This window comes from Aethalodelphis obliquidens, unplaced genomic scaffold (assembly GCF_003676395.1).
Source record: "Aethalodelphis obliquidens isolate GAN/ISIS:26980383/991018 unplaced genomic scaffold, ASM367639v1 scaffold61, whole genome shotgun sequence".
Taxonomy (NCBI): Eukaryota; Metazoa; Chordata; class Mammalia; order Artiodactyla; family Delphinidae; genus Aethalodelphis; species Aethalodelphis obliquidens.
In genome coordinates this window covers 1,301,465-1,314,113 of record NW_020838005.1, presented here as the reverse complement: position 1 = coordinate 1,314,113, position 12,649 = coordinate 1,301,465, and the positions used below count along the sequence as shown (strand labels likewise).

General features: G+C 35.8%; 1 protein-coding gene across 1 annotated transcript in view; it reads right to left on the bottom strand.

Annotated features, from left to right (window-relative positions):
- Positions 1-12,649, bottom strand: part of ADAM7 (ADAM metallopeptidase domain 7) — a 173,251-nt gene that overhangs the window by 134,072 nt on the left and 26,530 nt on the right. Inside the window, 9 exon segments of the mRNA XM_027087951.1 lie at positions 1,408-1,507; positions 2,096-2,115; positions 2,117-2,202; positions 2,728-2,806; positions 3,940-4,020; positions 8,174-8,360; positions 9,343-9,445; positions 9,852-10,044; positions 11,071-11,160. Of these exon segments, the coding sequence (XP_026943752.1) occupies positions 1,408-1,507; positions 2,096-2,115; positions 2,117-2,202; positions 2,728-2,806; positions 3,940-4,020; positions 8,174-8,360; positions 9,343-9,445; positions 9,852-10,044; positions 11,071-11,160 (939 nt within the window).

The following is a 12,649-nucleotide window of genomic DNA, read 5'->3' as shown; positions in this document are numbered from 1 at the left end:
TGAATCAAATGCTTTGGAAATCATAGCTGTTGTTAAAGGTGCTGAACAAGCCACTGCTTGCAGGGACTTTTACAGGATTGTCAGCTTTTTTATTAAGTTTTCATATATTGCTATGGGTGTCATTTTAATAAACTTTTCTTTTAATGTAAAAGATACACAAAGAAATGTACAAACAGAAAGTATGAGGTGGGTGAATTTTTAAAAATGAGCACCTATGGGTAACCGAACCCCACCCAGATCAAAACATAAAACTTTAACCGTTCCCTCTGAAAATCTTCCCTGTGGTACGACTACCCTGACTTCTAATACCATAGAGTAGTTTTGTCAGTTTGAATTTATATAAGTTGAATCATACAGTTTGCTTTTAGGTTCGGTGTGTTGTCTAAGAGTGTGTGACAGTAAGATATCACATACAATAGTATGTTGTAAATGTCAGTAGTTTGTTCGTTTTTCCTTCTCTGTAGCGTTATTGGACATTCGTATTATTTTCACTTTTTGCAAATAATGCTGTTGGAACATTATTGTTGATGTTTTCCGATATACACATGTACACATTTCTGTTCGGTGTGTTCATAATGACAGGAATTGCTGGATTACAGTGAATGTGTATGATCACGTTTAGGGTATAGTATGAATTTTACCTATTGGTTGTACCATTTAAAGTTTCATTAGCTTTTATGAGAGTTTTTACTCTCTATATCCCCACTAATAATTGGCATTGTTGCCCTTATTCATTTTTAGTCATTTCTTGGGAAAATACAATACAGATAAAAAACACACACAAAACAGATTCATGGCTTAATGAACCATTTAAGGTAAATATCCTTGCAATCACTGCACTGATTAAGGAATAAAACTTTGCCATTTCAAGTTTCCTATCATTACTGTCACCCACTTCCTCCCCCCAAATTAGCCACTTTCCCAACTTATAATAGTGACCTCCTCCTTGCATGTGATTATACTTTTACCCCCAAATATTTATCTCTTAACACTATCATTTAGTCTTGTACATTTTAAATTTTTTACGAGAAAAAGATTTTTCCCAGTATTTTTCTCATACTGATCTCTAATAGAATTTTATTTTGAGAACATATTTTGTATGACCCCAATTCTTTTAAATTTATTAAGATTTGTTTCATATCCCAGAATATGGTTTATGCTTGTACATTTTTCCAGTCATGCACAAATTAGTATTTTATTTAACCATTCTGCTCTGAAATAGTGTCTTGGTATGTTTGAGTCCTGCCGTCCTCTCCTTCCCCACCTGTCAACGGAAGGTTATTGGTGTGGAATCAGGTTAGACCATTCTGCATTTCCCACCTCACTTAGCTTAGGGATAGTTCCACTTCAAACATACATACAACTACTTTTTAAATTGATTAACTAGTGCGAATGATATTTTCTTACATGTAGGGGGTGAATACCAGGTAAGATGGACTCAGTCCTTGTCTGCTGCTCATCACCAAAGTATCCTTTATTCTCCACTCCTAGGGTTTCTCTCGGTGGGCTGTCAAGAAAGGAATTGAATGTTGATACCAGCTAAAGTATGAGGTAAGCCAGTGGTTAATATTAAATCATCTTGGAGATTTTTTAAAGACTGATACTCATGTTACACTCTATAACAATTAAATCTGATGGAGGAATCAAATTTAGTATTTTTTTTAAATCTCCTTTTTAAAAAAAATTGGAGTATAGTTGCTTTACAGTGTTGTGTTAGTTTCTGCTGTGTAGCAAGGTAAATCAGCCACGCGTATAGAAATATCCCCTCTTCCTTGGATTTCCTTCCCATTTAGGTCACCACAGAGCATTGGGTAGAGTTCTCTGTGCTGTACAGTCTGTTCTCATTAGTTATCTATTTTATACATAGTAGTATATGTATGTCAATCCTAAATCCCTTTTGATTCCAGTGTGCAGCAAAGTTTGGGAGTCACTGGGATAAACATTTCAATGAGAGCAAAGTGTGTAAAAGCCTGACTTATTACTAATCTACTTGGCCTTCAGTAAGAGGCTTATACTTTTCTCCCATCTCTATGGCCATAAAGCTTACATAGTCTCAGTCATGGTCCCCTTCAACACAGAGAGAATACAGACATACCTTTGAACTTGCTTCAACTTTAATACATTTTTTGTAACGAATTAATACTATGACAACCACAACACCAATAATAACCAGGATGAGCCCAACCACCAGGATGGAGATATCTGTAACATTAAGACACATGAACTTCAGCCAGGACATCAACTTTAGGACGATGGAATATTAACACTTAACTGAGCTGTTACAATTCTGCTTATTCCTTCCTTAAAGGGCTTTAATTCTCCCTCCACCAGTTATTTTTTTAAATAAAGTAAAAGACCAAAACATTGCACAAATTATTATCTGTATTAACAATTAACACTCCACCCAAGATTCCATTGTGTTTAAGGGAATCACAGTCAGCAGGAAAAGTTGGATTGTCAGTTATTGACTATAGAAAAGGCCTTACTGTGTTACGGGTTCTTAGAAGAACTCATCCAAATTTAACTAGAAGGAGATACGTTCATTCTAAAAAGAAATTTTAGTAAATTCAAACTTGGGTATTTAAATATCCAATGTACCAAGAAGACCATACAAATCCATACAGAAATACAACATATGTGCAGTGGACTTAGAATATAAGCAAAAAGCATTCTCACTGGTGAGGCTTTTGATATATGAAGGATATTATATTAATCTAGGATGCTCACTGGTAACATTTAAGGTTTCCTCCCATTCCGCAGATGCCTGTACTGCCTCACACTGGCACTCAAGTTCACCATCATCCACCTGGAAGAGCCGTAAATCATAATTCATCAAAGGACTGAGGTAAGTTGTGTTTTGAAGCTCATTTAGCTTAGTGCCAGCTCTACATCAAACACACACACCCAAAAACACACACACCCACGCACTCATGAACTTTTTATTGATTAATTAACTAAACATACCAAAATCAACGTTGGGAAAAATAAGCAAACAAAATACAAGGAGCAGCTGTCTTTGAAGATGGCCTTGGAACAAGAGAATGATCCTGACAAATTCAAAACCAGATGAGCCAGGTAGTTTGACTTATTTTTCCAGAAGCCATAAATCTTATTAAATGAACAGCCCGGCTAGAGCTGGACATGTCATAACCAAAGAGGAGACTCTAACTAGGCTTAGTAACAGTGAGATAATATTAATGTGGGAAAAGAGTGATGGCATAATGTTTAGTTCATCAAAGAGCATTGTGTAATGGTTAAGAACACACACTCTTTCTGTCCTGAATTCTCAGCTTTTCCTTGCGCATACCATCAGTGCGACTGGTTCGCCATCTCTAAAAGTGGGCATAGAAATAGTACTTATCTTTTAATGTTGTTATGAAGCTTTTAAAATTTAATGTATATGTAAAATAATTGAAAGAGTACAACTCTATATACGTGTTACTGATTAATTTGGCTTAGGAAAGATGTTACCCACACATGCAAACTGCTAGGTACTGCTAGTATTGAACAGTGTTAAATGAGTGGAAAAAAATTGCTTTTATTGTTTTTCTCAAAAGCTTTAGGCTAATGTTGATATTGGTGTAATTTAACTGTAAGTGAAATTATGATAGATCCAATGTTAAACTTCAGGTTTAAACTTCATTCATATGTAAGCTCCTGGGTTTCTAGATTACCAGTCCAATGATAAGACATATACTTGCAACACTGGCATTATCTATGTATAATACTTGGTTTGGCTTTTGGATCAATATTATTGATGATACATGAAAAAAATGGATCCCAAATGCATATTTTATTTAAAAATCACTATACGTACGTATATACATACATACATACACGCTCATGCGCACACCTGCACTTATACATGGGCTCAGGAATGAAGTCTTGTGTAAATAAATGACTGGTAAGACACTAATTTTAAAAGGAGTCAAACCTTACAGAATTTTCATTGCACTGAGAGGAGCAGTTGGTTGAATTGTAGGCCTGTGCAGTAGTCACACATTCACCATTGCTGCACACCTAGAAATGAAGTCACCAAGATGAATTAGAATTACTTGCTCTTAGAATTTGCATCATTTGTTCTGTTGTGAAAAACCACATGTAGAATCTTCTGTGGAAGAAGAAATCCTCTATAAATATTCAATGGTTATTTGAAATGTGTACTGCACATTCAAATACTGTTGTATACAAACATTAATTATTATAATGCCTATGTCCTTATTAATTCTTCAAATGTTAATCTATCAAAGATTCCACCATTGTAATTGCAGCAATTTCTTCTATTCCTTCTATGAGGTTTTTTTCTGATTTGATAAGGATCTGTGATCGTTTATTTCACAGTTGCTGGTTGGGCATTTTGTCAAAATCAATTAATCTTCTTATTTATACTTATTACTTTCGTTTTAAATTATGCTCGTTTTGGGGGGTAGGTTTTATGACCAAATAACTGTTGTTGTGTTGCTTGTGGTTATTGCCTGGCTTATCTTAGCTCATTTATTTGTCAACTGTTATTTTTAGTTTTACCTGTTTCTTTAGAAAAAAAGCTTACATCTGGAAATGTTTTTCCAACTCTATTGAGGTATAATTAACAATTAAAAATTGTATATATTTAAAGTGTATATCGTGATGACTTTAGGTACTCTCATACATTGTGAGATGACCACAAACAACCTAATTAACCCACCCATCACGTCAAATAGTTACTTTTTTTGTGATAACACCTAAGATCTACTTCTCAGAAAATTTCAGGTACACATTACGGTATTATTAACTATAGTCACCATGCTTTACATTAGATCTCCAAAAGTTATTCATTTTATAACAGAGAGTTTGTATCCTTTAACCAATGTCTCTCTGTTTTCCCTACCCCTCGTCCTCAGCAACCATCATTCTCCTTCCTGCTACTGTGACTTTATAATTTTTTTAGATTCCACATATAAGTGAGATCATACAGTATTTGTCTTTCTGTGTCTGGCTTATTTTGCTTAGCATAAGTGAAATATCCAAGTTCATCCATGTTGTTAAAAAGGATTTCTATTTTTTAAGGCTAAATAATATTCATATATATATATATATATATATATATATATATATAAAGTCACATATATGTGTATATAATCACATTTTCATTATCCATTCACCTGTCCAAGGACATTTAAATTGTTTCCATTGGCTATTGTGAATAATGTTGCAGTGAATACGAAAGTGCAGATATCACTTCAATTTAAATTCATTTTCCAGTTGGCTGGAGTACTTGACTATTCTTCTTTTCAGAAAATAAATGCTGTCTAATTTTACTGTATATTGTCTTAATCATAAGGTTGTGCGGGTGTTGTTCTATTACTTTACACTCTGAATAATAGCTTGGTTATATATGTGGTTTTAGGGTCACCATATTTCTGTTTCCCAAAACTGTGGATTTTGCTGCATTATCTTCCGGCATTTTTTGTTGGGGATACATACGATGGTAACTTGATAATTTTTCCTATTGAAAAATAATACTTGCCTTCTTTTGTGCTCATAGAACATTTTCTTTATTGTTGACTTCATGGTATGAAGATAAGTCTAAATGCTCATTTATTTTTATGATTTTTTTCCCGGTACTGAGTTTTTACTTTATTCATTCCTAAGCTCAGGGACATTGTTGAGTATTATTTCCTTAATTACATTTTTTTACCTCTATTCTGTTTCCTTTATCTAGAATTCCTATTAACACTGTATCAGGTTTCTTAGCACTGTTTCTCTTGCTTTTATTCATTTTCTTTTATTTTAAAAAATTTCCTTATCTTATTTTTCTGTGTTAAGAAGTTTAGCTTCCAATTTCCTTTTTTTTTTTTTTCCCTGGAGTTTCTAGTCCATGGCTTACTGCATAAATTGCATATAAACAGGCAATCACGATTCATTTTGCACTTTGAAGGCAGTGCTTCTTGATTTCAAATTATATCATTTTTATAGATTTAATATCCTTCTAAATAGTATAAAATATAAATTTAACTTATTTCTATAGGATTTTCGTCTTTTTAAAAATGCATCTGTTTCATAGGAGACTATCATCTTTGATATCTCAGACTGGTCTCCTTTGTTCACTGTACTGAATTCTCTTATGTCTGTTGTTTATCTTCTTTCCTTATGCTTATAGAATGGGTTTTCTATATACATGATTAAACAGTGAGAAACATTGTTTTAAAACCCACGTAGACCTCACTTCAGGTATTTCAGGCTCAACTAAAGGAAAATACTGAGATGTATTTTATTTTGATTTTGCTGTTCTGTATGTTTAATAAAGAGATAACTACAGAGACAGTTTTTGAGCAATTCTTCTCTGGTAGAGAATGAAAGAATTAACTAATTTCCTCTCTTTCTTCTCTTCTCTCCTCTACTCTCATTCTCTCTGCAGTCTACTATCTTTCTCTCTTACTGTTTCTCGTCTTTTACTTTTCATCTTTTTTCTTATCTATGTTGTAAGTTCTATAGTATAACTAAGGAAAAGGGCACCCAGGGGTAATGGGATATGTTTGTCCTCTTTTCCCATGCCAAATTAAAATTTACCCAGAAAGAATAACTACTAAGAGAAACTAGAATGTTTTTAGGCATTTAAAGTTCCTCAAGTCTAAAAAATAGTATCTCAGAATAAATATGAAAATGACAAATTCTGTCAGTAGTGTCCTTGTGATACCTCTACAGACTAGCGTTCGCTATGCATAGATTCCCTCAATAGGAATTGGTTCAAGAATTGGTACCATTGTGAGTGGCGCACTTCTGTACTAAGATTTCTCTAGAAGGAATTAGGCACTCAATGTGGTGGTACATGGTCGTGATGTGTTTGCACAATCACGAAGTGTTCCTTAATAACTGCTCCCCTATCAACTTCTTGGCTTAATTCCTGCCATTCTGTGAAAGGGATGTCGTACGTTTGCTTTGTACCTCTGGCTGATTTTCCTTACCTGAAGTGAGTAGAAAATTATTCGATATTTTCTTCAAACCAATGCCTCATATACTCTATCTTACTGAACGTCCTTGAACTTTCTAGTTTGTGGTTGGTACACATACCCAAATTTTCACAGCTATTAACTCCTCACCATTTTTATGTTTATTTAGTCTTTCAATGGGAAACTGTATAATTAAATCTATGGACTTGAAATAGAGGTCTCTATGAAATTATTAAATTCTGATTCTGCTTTTACATGCTGAATTTTTACTTTCCAATTCATTTATCTATCTCATTATATGAATGATACTGTAATGCTTGTGGATGGCAGTGTCAGGGGGTGGTGCATATCACAGAAACTGCTCAACTTCAAAATTGCTGATTTTCTCTACGGCGTTATATTTTTTCAAATATTCTTTTGTTTATAAACCTTGATGAGATGGCTACTGTTTTTAGTTTACATTCTCACGTTTTCATCTTGGAGTGATAAAGCCTTTCCAATCAGGCTTCACTCTACCTGTTCAATTTAATTTTTTGCCATTTCACTCGGAGTGCCAGTCACTCTGAAATTGTCAGCTACCTGTCTATGCCATACACTTGTACCTTTGCATATTATGTAGGTATATTTCTTTTTAAAAAGTCTTTTCTCATCTTCTGTGTGTTGAAAAATGTTGTTCATAAAGTCAAAGGTGAAATGTTGCTCATTTAATGGCATCAGAAGATGCCACTCTGTGTTCTACAAGTAAAGTCAGTCACTTCCTTTGGACTCGTGCACATTGATCACATCACCATGAAAACAGTTGAGTTAGATTGTAGTGATACACTTAATTTAATCTACGAAATTCTCAAGTACACTCATCTTTACATCAAGTGTGTCCTGCACAGACACTGGCACCATAGTATGTGCCCAGTAAATATGTCTGAATGAATAAAATAAATGAAGATTCTATGGCTACTTCATAGTCAAATGAATTTTTAAAAAAAATCAGTCTATAATTGTATTGAGCATCTACTGTAAGACACTAATTAAGCACATTTATAATATTTTCATAATTTGTATAACAAATATTAAGCAAAATAAATATTTACTATAGTGTTATTGCTACTCTGCTCAATTAAAAAAAATACTGCAGAGTTTTTTTCTGTGTTCCCATATATAAGCCCTCTGGAACCATTTATAGGATCCAATGAGGTTTTAAGTGACTGGACAAGCAGTTTTAATAAAACAAAGGGCCCTCATCTTACCAGTCCATCTCCACATTTTGTTCCAGGAGCAACCAGGCCAAAATCCTTAGAATCATGGTATAAAAAAAAAGTTTTGCATTCAGTGGCATTCTGCTTCAGAGCCTTCTTAAGGTGATAGATCTTTTCTTCTCCAAGGACAGAAGAATGCTGCCCACCTGTGCAGAATATCTTTCCACATTTGATACCTCTGAAGGAAAGGAAGAGTATTCTCACACTTGGGACCAGAAATACAATAGAACTTTAGAGACTAGGTTGGAAGTGAAGTGGCCCGGTCATGTTTTTCTAAACCAGGCTTGTCAGAGAGGAGAGGCTGGGTAAACTGTTGGACCCTGTTTCCTGACCCTGGAAACTGAGATGAGTAGACAAAGATGTAAAATGATTGTATTTCTTTATGATATCTATGTAATTCTCATAAAGCAATATTAGCTCAAGTTTACAGGAGAATATTTCTTATTAGTAATTTGAATTAGCATAACTTGAATCAGGATATTAAGATTTCCTTCTTACTCTTTCTTGCGTGGAGCACATCAGTTGATTCTCACAACAAATCTATGAAGTTGCTATCATTATAACCGCCCCCCTACAGATTAGGCCGCAATTGGAAGTGAGAGAAGTTAAGCTACTGCCCATTTTTAGGATTATATTTAGAAGCAAAGTTGAACTTGATTCTAGGTTTTTATTATTGTTGTTTTCAGTCCAGATCCTGTTTGGGGGCACACAGAAAGCCTTGCCAAATGTCAGAAACAAACCCAGAAGTGAGGGTCAGCACATGCTTTTTAAAAATCAGATCTAACATCCAATTGTCCCATTCTGTCTTCAACTTCAGCGTCTACCTTTCTTTCTTCTGATGGCTTTCCTTCTTTTTTCCTCTTCTCCCCTTTTCTACTTATTTTCGCCCTCCTTCTGTTTGCTTCTTTCTCTCTTTTTTTTGTAGCTTCTTTTCCTCCCTTTCTTCCTAAGAATCTTAAATCTTTCCCATCTTTCCTCCTTGTGTTCCATGACTTTCAGTTACAAAGTACAGAACATAAATGCCTGTTAATTCCATCAGGGATGTGTGCTCTCTCCCTTCTTGCTTCCCTTTCTTCCTAATCTCCTCAGTAAAAACAGGCTGGCAGCTGTCAGAACAAGAGCTGTTCTGATTTTGCAAAACACTCTGAGAGGGCACGTACTTTTCTTCACAAGGAATTAATACGTGTTTCGTGTGTTTGCAGTATCCAAATTTATTTCCAATTTTATTCATCTTGTAGCAGATATCAGAACTGTCTTTTGCCTCTGGGACCCAAAAATGGTATGATAAAAGTAAAACATTGAAAGCATGAATATGACAAATCATAAAATGCCTTACTTTTCTAATATAATTGAAATTTCAGTGTCATGTAGCAGTGAAGCAGAATGGGACAACTAAATAACTTAAAAACTATCCTATTGCCTCGGGAGGATATTTTAGGAAGGAATATGAATATAAAAAAGAAAGAAACATACCTTAACCCACATACCGAGCTAGTCAATTAATATTAGAGGTAAAGTCAATGAATATGAAAGGTATTATTCAGAAAGGTGCCAGGTAATATCTGCCACAAATGGCATTATCTCCAATCTTGTCCCCAGATTCCTAAGGGACAGTAACAGAAATAACGGCTGTTATCTTTATCAATCATTCACTGTAATTGTCTCTCGCCTTTATCAAACACTTCAGAGCACTGATCATCCCGGGTGGGACAATTCCCCATGAAGTAGCCTTTTGCATTCTTGCAAGGAAATCCATTTATTTGGAATTGGTCCTTAGGACACCCGGAAGAGTGGCCAGTACACATCTCAGGAAAATCACACTCATCTTTTGCTGGTCTGCATATAGACGCTGCTTTTTTCAACTGTTGAAGAAAAATGAATAGATTGAATCTTGGACATCCATAGGTTAGGAAAGGTTCAGTAAGTAGGAGGAAGTAAGGAGGTTGACCCATTTAATTTATCTAAAAAAGTTTTAAGGATGGATCATGACTTCCCTCTCCACTCCACTGAGAATTATTAGCATTCTTGGTTTTTATGTGATTTTAGGAACGACAAGTTGGTGTTTTTGAAATTTGGTATTAGAGCAGCACTGAGAAGAGTTGGAATGGACATAAAATGGAGAAATGAAGCATATGTTTTGTTCATCTTGCCTTCTTCATCCCTTTAGTACATGCCTTTCTCACACCCCACCCCACCGTACACGCGCAGCTGGGAACGCCTGACTCTAATGAGGAATCACCACTCCCAATAAATCAGATCTTTTCAGATGAACTAAAAACATACCCAGGCTCTCACTGCTGGAGGGCACGACATGGAAATATTCTCTCTCATTCAGCCATTCAATATGCATTTAATTTGTGCTGGGTTTTGGAAAAATTTGAAGATGAATAAAACACACTTCCTTTCCTTTGTCAGTTCGCAATCTAGTGGCGTGAAAGAAGTGTCAATAAACCCTTAGACAGAGGCATTTGGACTTTTGGTCATCTTTCCTAGGAATATATCTCCAGCTACTAGTCACTGTCACTTTCCAATTCCAGGATAACCCTTTTCCCTTTCAGTTCACTGTTGTTGGGATGCCATTTTCCCCCTCAGCTGAGGTCAAATAGGTTGGTAATGATCGACAAAAAAAGCAAGAATCATGTTAGCCGTATAACTCCACTCCTAAAAGTCCAAGCACTGCTTACCTGCTTCTCCACTCCCCAGACCATAACACTGCTTAGTATTTAGAAGTCTGAGCATCTCAGAAGAGGCTGTATTGGGTACGAGCAATCTTAGCTCCAATCTGGGATTAGTGGTGGAAGGTCATTCAGTGGCCAGATGACTCTTTGGTTCTATGTATACTTAATAAACTGAAAACAGAGAAACCCAGTCCTAGCAAAGGATCTTACCTGTCGAGATTCACAGCATTCTCCTTCTGCACAACTAAATCCTGGCTTCAACATACATTTGTGTGCCTCACGGCAAGGATTAGTGCATTCCTGGCAATAATCAAAAATGAAAAATTAGAAGCAGTTTGTAGTTTGGCTCCTGTTTGAAGAGTTAATTTGTGGTGCTTCTATGCAATTTAGCCATAATTGTTTTTCAGAGTTAAATCCAATACATGGTCCTTGACTATGATATGTATACAAAGACTACTGTGTGCAACTGGTGTTTGGGACTTTTACTTTGTTTCCTTCCCTTGTGCTCTTCAGTACTCCACAGCTAATGATTCTCACTGGTAGCATACAAAGCCCGGAGTTTGTGACCTTCCATTCTCCTGATGACTTCTGTTCTCTGGAAGAGTCCTGCTGCTTCTCATGCTAAATGTTGGGTGTGAGATAATACAACTTCTGATTTTATATTGTCCTCAAGATGCTAAATATTTATGGCTGAACTTTTAACAAAATGCATCGTTAGATAATAATAACAGGATGGACACTTAGACCCTATCTGCTGAAACAAAGTTAAGACTGCAAAATATTGTCTGCATCCTGTCATGTAAGGTACTTCAAGTGTTGGAATGAAACTGTAGGACTATTCCAAAAAATGCACATAGGCAAAAGCATCACTTTCCAAAGTTAGGATTCTCTTTCCATTTAATCTGAGACATTTGAAAAATAGAAGCTGTAACCTCTGGACCTTCGCTGCCTCCGCTCTGATCTTGGAGTCTCTTCATAGCCAGAGTGAATTTTGAATTGTGCAGTGTCTAGAAAATAGCTACTTAAAATGTGGTCCTTGGACCGGCGGCCTTAGACAGCCTTGCAGGTTGGTAGGAATAGGATCTCAGTTCCACTCCAGACCTACTGAATCAGAATCCACACTTTAACAACATGCCCAGGTGATTTATAAGCACTTGATAATGTGAGAAGTCATTATCTAGGACACATACCTATATGATGACCTCTTGAAAGAAAAAGCTCCTATGTTAGAGAAAAGCAGAATAAGAATTAATTTAAAATATGCCTCCAAGGCTTATTCTAAATGTACCAGAGACTGCAATGAATATGTGTAAGTTTAGAAGGTTTCTGCTCAATTAACTTTTCTAATAATGTGAACTGGTCAGCAGGGATATAGACTAACCTCATAAGACCCTGAGTAAAACTCGATTGACTGACTGTGAGGGATTTTGTAGAACAGATTCCTACAGTGCATGAGAGATCAGACTTAACAACACCTATGAGCCCTTCTCACAAGAGGAGCCAATTAATGTATAAACCAGGCTAATGTGATGCTTTGAATCTCCAGCAAGATCATTACATGACTTGGTAAGAAGCCTTGCATTGAGGCTGCACCAACAACTTGTTTCCTTTTTTTTTTTTTTTTTTTTTTAATTTATTTATTTATTTATATTTGGCTGTGTTGGGTCTCTGTTTCTGCGCGAGGGTTTTCTCTAGTTGAGGCGAGCGGGGGTCACTCTTCATCGCGGTGTGCGGGCCTCTCACTATCGCGGCCTCTCTTGTTGCGGAGCACAGGCTCCAGACGCGCACG